Source organism: Balaenoptera ricei, chromosome 9, assembly GCF_028023285.1.
Source record: "Balaenoptera ricei isolate mBalRic1 chromosome 9, mBalRic1.hap2, whole genome shotgun sequence".
Classification (NCBI taxonomy): Eukaryota; Metazoa; Chordata; class Mammalia; order Artiodactyla; family Balaenopteridae; genus Balaenoptera; species Balaenoptera ricei.
This window is the reverse complement of record NC_082647.1, coordinates 42,571,371-42,580,548: the sequence shown is the minus strand read 5'-3', so window position 1 is coordinate 42,580,548 and position 9,178 is coordinate 42,571,371. Positions and strand designations below refer to the sequence as shown.

Below are 9,178 nucleotides of genomic sequence, written 5' to 3'. Positions count from 1 at the left end.
CATACTTTACACTTTTTTCACCATTTCTTGTAAGACTTCAGGTACAGGGCATAGTAATTGTTCCTTATAAAAAGATAGATAGGAGGCCTCTGATTCTGTGTTTGATCAGGAGAGCTGCTGAAATGGATTAAAACTCACTGGGCCTTATATCCGACAAAAAATATTACCTTGACGTGAGTAGAAAAAAGTCTGCCTTCAGTTTATTTGTAATTTACCTCTAATTTGTTGAGTTACATGTAAGTAACTTTCATTTTTTTCCCTCTATCTTTTACTATGTTCCAATGGATTTCTCTCCTGTTCGACTGAATGTGCCGTGTATGATTCTTGGAATTCCTCGTTTACTGTTCCTCTGTGGATCTGTCTGTTGGAATCTGGAACACTGGAATGATGGAAATGTGTTCTTTACAAAGTAGCTGTGAGTATGCTACATAATTTATAGAGAGCCTTTTTTCTGGTCTAAGTTAAATTTCAGTTACAGTTGGATGAAATATGAACCAAGGAAGCCTTAAATTTAATGCATATTCTTAGCTCTGCACATAGTAGGCTTTCAAATATTTGACTTTAAAATATTCTGATCAGTATCCTAACTAGTATATTTAAAATTAGCCTTTCAATTTAATTGGCTTACTTATCTTCTCAATATTTGTCTTAAAAATTAGTTTATATGAATTTTAAAAAAGGTAAAAATATTATGGATGGAATATTTAGTTACATATGTGATGCTAGTAAGGAATGCAGATTGCTGTTCTTTGTTAAATCCAAATGTATTGAATTAGTACTTTGATCCCATATGAGTTTTTTTGGATGAGAATTTAAATGTAGCAAAAATCTTTAAGAAAAATGTGTACCTCTTAGGAATATTTTGCCATTATATTTTAATGAATGAGTAAGACCTACCCCTAAGTAAATTAATCAGTAAGACTCTACTCACTCAGATGGTCTGAACTATGGACAGTGTTTCTCACCAATGGGTAAGTTGAAAATCAGACTGATTTACTATGCCAATTTAGAAGTAGATTTCTTTGAATTACTCATGAAACTTACTGAGGTCATCAAAGAATCAAAAACCACACAGAAAACCGAATTGAAATTTACTTTAAAACCTGGATAAATCTGATGTCCCTGATGATAGAGGCAGCAGGCTCATGTAAAAACCTTGAAGTGACATAATTGGACCTAGTATAACAGCTTGAAAGATAATGTTACTGATTGACATTGATCATGAGAGCTTTTAAGAGTTCATGAAAAATTTTAAAGTCCATGTTTTGATTTTACTTCATGAATAAGAAGATAAATTTCAAGAAACTCCTGCCTCTGGTAATTAGTATGAGCAAAGGGGATGATTAAAAGAGTCCTTAATATAATTTTAAGGGGATTTGAATTTTGTATTGTGAAAAATCCTTTGTTTTTTTTTAGTTGATTGGTCAGAATCTTATTATTAGTAACTTACTATAAATTGAAATCTTTGCTCTGAGGCAGGTTTCTTTAATTTTTATTTTATTCCCTTGGGTTTTTATAATTGTCTGTTGTCAGTCAACTTTGTGCTCAATTCATTTTGTCCATTTCTGCAATTAACTAATACTTTTATTGCTAACACTATAAAATCAGTTTGATTCACCATGAATAATAGTTTATATAGTTTTCTAAAAATAGGTTAATGAAGGGAATTTGAAATGTGTGACAGAAGTGATTTGTTGATATATGAATAACCGGACTCCTTTTGCTTTTCTCAGCAACAGAAGAACCTTGAAGGCTATGTGGGATTTGCAAATCTCCCAAATCAAGTATACAGAAAATCAGTGAAGAGAGGGTTTGAATTCACACTTATGGTTGTGGGTAAGATATGATTTCTCACTAAAATTGAGTTTTGATATGTTTCCAACTATTAATGAACTCTGAATGATTTGAGAAAACAATAGCCCAAATAACTTCAGGGACCATGTGTTATATTTTCTTTTGTTATGCAAATACGTTTTAAAATTTAACTTGACGGTGTAAAGGGATTTCATTATTTTCTTGCCTCTTTCTTGTATTTGGCACAGTTTTGGAAACTCAGTAAAAGTTGAGAAGAGGGGTGGAGGGTGTAGTGGTTGAGTAGAACTCTGGAGAAGTTCTCTTCAATCGATGGTGCTACAAAAGGAAATAGCATCTTGTGGTTACTTATTACTCCAGGATAATTTTATTCTTTGGCTCAGATAGTGTAGTGAAGCCATATCACATGAGTGTTTAACTTAAACATATGTTCTCTGAATTTGAAAAAGAAGGATGGCGTAGAGGATCATAATCATGCAGATGATTACCCTGGGAATTCATTCATTAAGTATAAGCCCTGGAATTAGTGAAATATGATGACTCTCCTTGTTCTTTAGTTCACTCTCATTTTTCTTATGAGTGTGTTTTATCCTATGAGCACCTTTCCCTGCCTGTATTCCATTTTAAGAGATTGTCAAGGGTTATTTTGACTGTAGGTTGGTAACATAATCATTATATATGCAAAAACACTTTACCATGTATAAGATTAGTTATCTTAAATGACAATCTTAAATGACTTTATAATATTTTCACCTCATATAGACTGACTTTATAACCTAGCTCCTCAGTTTGATGCAATTTTGTTGTATTTCTCTATTTGTTTTATGAAGGTAAAAGGCAGAATAGTGGATTGACTATCCATGACAGAGAAAATTGAGTTGATGCTGGACCTTTATGTACTGTGCATTAAATTTTGCTAATTACATTCAACTCCTGGTATTTTTATTTTGGTGTTGAATTAGATTAATTGAATTAGGTATGAAATACCCCTTCATTGAAGGGAAGAATATTTTATCAACTGACCAGAGTATTTTACCTGAGGGTAGGTTTGTGGCTGTTTGGAAATATCTGCATTGTAATAGTTCATAGTTAAAACATGGTGGTACAAAGTCTGCAAACTTGATACTTCGTAGAGTTGGTTAATTTGTCTGTCTCTGGTTGAGTAAGAAGCATAGTATACCTAGCTTGCAAGCTGCTGGTGTAGAGCAGAGGTGTGGGTCTAAATAGGTGGATAAAATATGCAGGACATACCTTTTCTTCCATAGATTGGTAACATAATCATTATATGTGAAGAAATACTACATCTTACCGTTACTATGTAATGTTAGTGATCTTAAATGACAAACCGTAGACAAATATAAGATCATTTTTTAATTTGTAGAAAACTTGCTATGTGCATTAGGAGAACCATGGCAATTTCCAAAAAAATTTTAATATTAAAATTTAAAGAATAACTTCTTGAATGTATACTTAGTAGAGTAATATCTGGGGGTCCAGGCCAGATATTTGGTTTGAAATCTCTGTGACATTTGTCCAGATGAAATAGTTAATAACCAGCTGTATTTAGAGTAAATACACAATCTCTGAATGTTACTTATTTGTTTTTCTGGTCAGTCCTTTTGTCAACTACAGCTTTTGTTTTTCTCTTCTTTGATAAGACTTCAGCTGCGGATAAAGAAGAATGGGTGTTAATATTGTTATTCTGTTATCCCCACTATACCTTGAACATTACTGTTTAATTAGCTATCTTTGTATAGACTTGTTGAGTGCAGGGTCTAAATCTTTTCATCTACATAGTTGCAGTGTATAACACATAAAAGTCACCTTTTGGAACTTCCCTGGTGGTCCAGTGGGTAAGACTCTGTGCTCCCAATGCAGGGGGCCCAGGTTCAATCCCTCGTCGGGGAACTAGATCCCCCGTCGGGGAACTAGATCCCCCATGCATGTCACGACTAAGACTTCGCATGCCGCAACTAAGAAGTCCACGTGCTGCAGCTAAAAGATCCTGCATGCTGCAACTAGGACCCAGCGCAGCCAAAATAAATATATGTTAATAAATAAATATTCTTTAAAAAGTCACCTTTTAAGTAAGTATTTAATACATTGTTTTTCAGACTTCAGGCCAAATCTAACAACATTGTTTGTAAATCACAGAAAGCTAAGACTTGCCATACTTTAATATTCTTGACTTAGAGACTGCAAGCTATTCTTTATGAGCTAAGTCCTCATTTCTGAGATATATGCTCAGAGCAGCTTTGGCTCTTATAACAGTTCTTGGTTTGAGACTTATACATTGATACAAACTGAGAATCTATATTTAACAGTTGATTTCTTTATCTCTTTGTCCTTTGTTGGGAAACCTTTATCCAGTAACCTTGCTTCATAAGCAATATTTAGTATTTACTTGAGTGACTTTTTTGTATAAAAGAGGCATAATTTGTTTTCCCATATTTTCTTCCCTAAAGGAGCTAATAATTTTTATGACAATGTAAAGTATACATAAAAAGATAAGTAACATTTTTAGTAAGTAAATACAAGTCAGTAGAGTCATACAAAAATTAAGAGCCATAGATGTTTAAAGGTATAGGAGAGCTTTTCCCTGGTTCCCTGGTTGGAATTATTATTGCCTTACTTGAGAAGGAGGTATTAGGACAGATTTTTGAAGAATAGAATTGGGATAGACATTGAGCGGGCAGTCCAGTTGGGAAAACAATAACCAACCCCTACATAACTTATTATGTGCCAGGGAATATTTCAAGTACATAAAGTACTGATACTTTATGTATGTAACTCATACAGTCCTTAACAGTAACCCTATGATATAAGTATTATATTACTGTTATATCCTTTTTAGAGATGAAGAAACTGAAGCATGGAGATGTTAGGTTACTTGCCCATGGTCACACTGCTAGCAGATGCCAGAACCAAACCCGGTCTGTTTCTCAGTCTGGTGTGTTCTTAGGCACTATGCAGAGGCTCATTTGGGAATACTGGATATAGTGCAGAGTTCAGTAGAGTGCGTCCAGTATGCCTTGAACTTGTATGATTCCAATTAGATATTGTTTTCCCTAAAAAAATTAAAAGAGGCAGAGGGACAGACAGAGAGAGAAAGAGGAAATGAATGAGAATTTTAGAGAAAAAGAGTGCAAGCAATTTTTTCTGCCACTCTACTGGAATGAGTGCCTGTCCTAGGGTAGGCATGGTGGGAGAGGTGAATTCTCTGTTCCCCCAGTCATTTTCAGCTTCCACATACTTTTATAGTGTGAGCATCTCACCTTGCTGAGTTAGTCTAGGTGCCTTAATATAAACTTAGTTACTTCTTATGTGCTCAAAGAAACAGGTATCTGCTTTAGTGCAGGAAGAAAAACAAGTTGTCAGTTTATATGTAATTGTGCATTATGGATGATATATTGGGGGGCAGTTCAATATTAATTTGCACTGCATGTTGATTTTAGGATCTGACCCCGAAGTGGTAACTTTATAATAGTTGGAAATAAGGCTGGAAGGGTAGGCTAGCCTAAATTTTGAAGACCTTCATTGCCTCCAGGATAAAGAGATTGGAATTCTTGATTTTGACTCTTTATTTGAAAATTTACTTTAAAACCCAGTGTCAGACATATCAGATAATGAAGACAGTTAGGTCTCTAATTCAGCAAGTGTCAAACCTATTCGGGCTTGGAACTTGAAAATCGTTTGTGTGCTTCTTAATTTTTGCTCTGAGAATAAAATATTAATTGTAAAATCTTGATTTTACTAGAATCTTTCAAAGAGGTAGAACTCAGAAAGATTGTAGACTGCTTTATCTGACCAGAAAATGTTTTGAAAAACAAGTGGCATTAAGTCTATTATTTTGGATTCTTTGAAGATAAAATTCACAGTTCAATCATTTTTATAATATTAAGCTTTGCTAATTTTTTTTTAATTAATTAATTTATTTTTTGGCTGCACCGTGCAGCAACCAGGGATTGAACCCACACCCCTGCACTCGTCGGAGCACAGTCTTTTTTTTTTTTAAATCTTATTTATTTATTTATTTATTTATTTATTTATTTATTTATTTATTTATTTATTTATTTATTTATTTATTTATGGCTGTGTTGGGTCTTCGTTTCTGTGCGAGGGCTTTCTCTAGTTGCGGCAAGTGGGGGCCACTCTTCATCGCGGTGCGCGGGCCTCTCACTATCGCGGCCTCTCTTGTTGCGGAGCACAGGCTCCAGATGCGCAGGCTCAGTGGTTGTGGCTCACGGGCCCAGTTGCTCCGCGGCATGTGGGATCTTCCCAGACCAGGGCTCGAACCCGTGTCCCCTGCATTGGCAGGCAGATTCTCAACCACTGCGCCACCAGGGAAGCCCCCTCAATGTGATTTTAATAATATATATAGGTTAATCCTTGAATTATAATTTTTAATCTATTTTTGCTTTTCATTCATATTCTATCTTTGAAAATAGACCATTTAAAATACTCTAATGTTGAAAAACACAGCCACCCTTTTAACAGCCTTTCTGAGAGCCTTCAGATGAACTCCATAGTATGTGGGCTAAATTAAGGAAGAGAGGGTGAGAATGCTGATATTTTTTTGCCATAAGAAAATTGTCCTCTTGATATTGAATATACTCAAGATTCATTGTGAAGGTGAACTGAAATAAAAGTTAGGAAACATTTGTTGATTTTCATTAGCTAGACTTAGGTACAAATATGAGAAGGTTACATAGTCTAAAAAGACTGGGCACTGTATGCAAAGAAAGGTGCTTAGGACTTTAAAGACTAGGGAGCAACTTCTTTACAGATAGAAATAGAATTTTCACACAGGAGATTATTGTGTGGTTTTCCTCTTGGTTTGGCAGACTGCTTTTTCTTGATCCTTAAGGGGCAGTTTCTAAATCTTCTTTAATCTAAGGCATGGAGATCAAATACTATTGTTGGTCAAATTGGTCCATCCTTTTCCTAGGTAGTTCTATCACATGTCTCTGAAATACAGTTTTAAATATGAAATTGTCTTACTGTCTCTTCTTCCTAGCTGTGACTACAGACAGCCCAGTACCACAGGAAGTCAGAATTTCCCCTTCATACTCTTAGTCCACCAAAACAAGTCCACTCTCCAAAGCATTTGTAGACTGAGTTTTTTTCTGTGTTAGGAACCAAGTTTACTCTGTCCCAAAGCAGGAAGTTTTCTATCATTACTTTTTTGGGTGCCCAGCTGGTGGATTTTGTTGGCAAGATAGTTTTAGGCCAATATATCATACTTGTTTCACCAGTGTTATACAGAACCTCAGAATTATTTTAAAGGTCGAAAGGTTATAACCTGCCTCCCATGAAAGGCCTTGCAAAGGTGGTTGAAATTGTTGACGTTGTTAATTTTACCCCAATTTTATTTTTCAATAAACAGAAACATATTTTAAGTATATAATTTTCATGCATTTACATGAGTCCTTTTGACATATTTTACTATATAGGAGTAATAATTTAAAGCAGTGCCTAAGATACTGAAGACTATGGACCTGATTTTTTAGGGGAAACAGGGTGACTAAATGGGTTCAGTGACTGAATTTCCTGAAATGTCATTGAGATTTTTATCATGTATTTATTTTCTGGGGAGAGATTGCATATTTAGATTCTCAGAGGGGTGGTTATTCACCTAAAAATTGAGAACTATAGGTACAAAGTATTTTATGTAATTGGAAGTATGTGGCATTGATTTATTGATTCTTGTGCTGAAATAATGTTTTAATTAATTTTGTAACATTTCTAAACACAAAAGTTACAATTACAGTATACAGCTTTTTTTCCCCTGAAACATTTGAAATGCGTGATCCATCATTGCCCCCTAAATACTTGTGTATTTCTCTTCCTCAAGGATCTTCTTGGACATAACCATTAATGTACCATCAAAATCAGAAAATAGCAAATGTATGTTTGTATACATGCACACGTATATATAGACACACACCCACATATATACTTTTATATCTATAGTTCATCTGCATCTATTATGTATGTTGAAAATCATTAAGTTCACACTGATATCTCCAATTTCAGTTCATCACCACAGTGGTCATTCTACTTTTCATCTTTTCTCTAGTTGTAACATCCTTCTGATGGTGAGAAATCATTATCCTTAATACGTTTACTTTTTTTTAAATTGAAGTATAGTTGCGGTACAATATTATATAAGTTACAGGTATACAATATAGTGGCTCACAATATTTAACTTAATATGTTTACTTATTTGATCAGTTCCCCTGTATGTTAACTAATTTCCTGCCATGTCCCCCAGGCTTTTCTCTTCCTCTCTCTGATGGAGTTTCCCTATCCCTACTCACCCCTCTCAAGTGCTGTGACACCCTGTGGCAGGCCACTCTTCTCATGCAGATGCTCTCCTCATCCTTTTTTGGGTTCAGGCCTTCTCCCAGACCCCCTTGGAACCTGTCCTTATCTTGCAGACTCTGACACCCTGCTCTGGGCCACTGTGGCTCTCCTTCCAGCATGTTCACCTGCCATTCTCAGCCTCAGATAATGATTTCTGGACTGAATTTTCAGGCAGGAAAGTGGAAGAGAAAGAGCTGAAATAATTTTGAAGGGTTTAAAAACTAACATTTAACTGTATTATAGAGTTAACTGGCATATGAATAGAAGAACTAATTTGATTTTTTTATTCTTATGTTAAAAAAAGTAAAAAAAAAAGATAAAATTGTAGTTTGGGGCTACCATAGAAAAAAAATGACTAAATGGAGATAAAACTCTGGAAAAATTTAGCCTGGAAATGAAAGTTATTTGCAGGTGTGTATAGTGTTGTAGAGATACCATTGGTTACATTTACATATGTTTTGACAAACTGAGTTTGTAAAACTTTTGTATGACCTCCAAATTTATTAATAGCTGAGACAAATAGGTTAATATTTAGAAGGAAGAAAGCTTTCGACTTTGGGGCTCTGTTCTTACACTGCCTAGAACTCTCAAGCAAGTAGATGATAAACACAAGGTAATTGTGCATATCAAGAAATCAAATGTGTAGGATAACTTGTGGTTCATTCTTAACTAACTCAAGTTTTTATGATAGAAGACTATGAATTATTTATTATGTTACAAGTGGTAATATTTATAGTAATAACATAATAATAGTTCCATAGAATTCCTGTCATGGTCCTGAGAATAGATTTTAACTGAATGGTCAGTAATTCAAGTGACACACACTCATCAGCAGTAAAGTGCTAAGAGTTATAGACTAAGCTAATGATATAAAAATGGAAAAGACCACTTCAATTCTCAAAGGTATTTCCAGGGAAACACACACTACTAATTACAATTTAATTTAATAAATGTTTCAGTAGTGTACATTTAACATGCCATGTAAAGAGGGGAGTTATTA

At 34.6% G+C, this 9,178-nt stretch overlaps 1 protein-coding gene across 3 annotated transcripts in view; it reads left to right on the top strand.

Annotated features, from left to right (window-relative positions):
- The first annotated feature begins 368 nt into the window (after positions 1–368).
- The window catches only part of SEPTIN7 (septin 7), a 79,648-nt gene continuing 70,838 nt past the window's right edge, over positions 369–9,178 (top strand). Inside the window, exons 1-2 of one of the 3 annotated variants that reach the window (XM_059933617.1) lie at positions 369–415; positions 1,734–1,836. In XM_059933617.1, coding sequence (XP_059789600.1) covers positions 1,827–1,836 — 10 coding nt within the window. In that variant the 5' untranslated portion in view covers positions 369–415; positions 1,734–1,826. Of the gene's footprint in view, positions 416–879; positions 972–1,733; positions 1,837–9,178 lie in introns of those variants that run through there. The other 2 variants (XM_059933615.1, XM_059933616.1) reach the window with 2 other exon arrangements.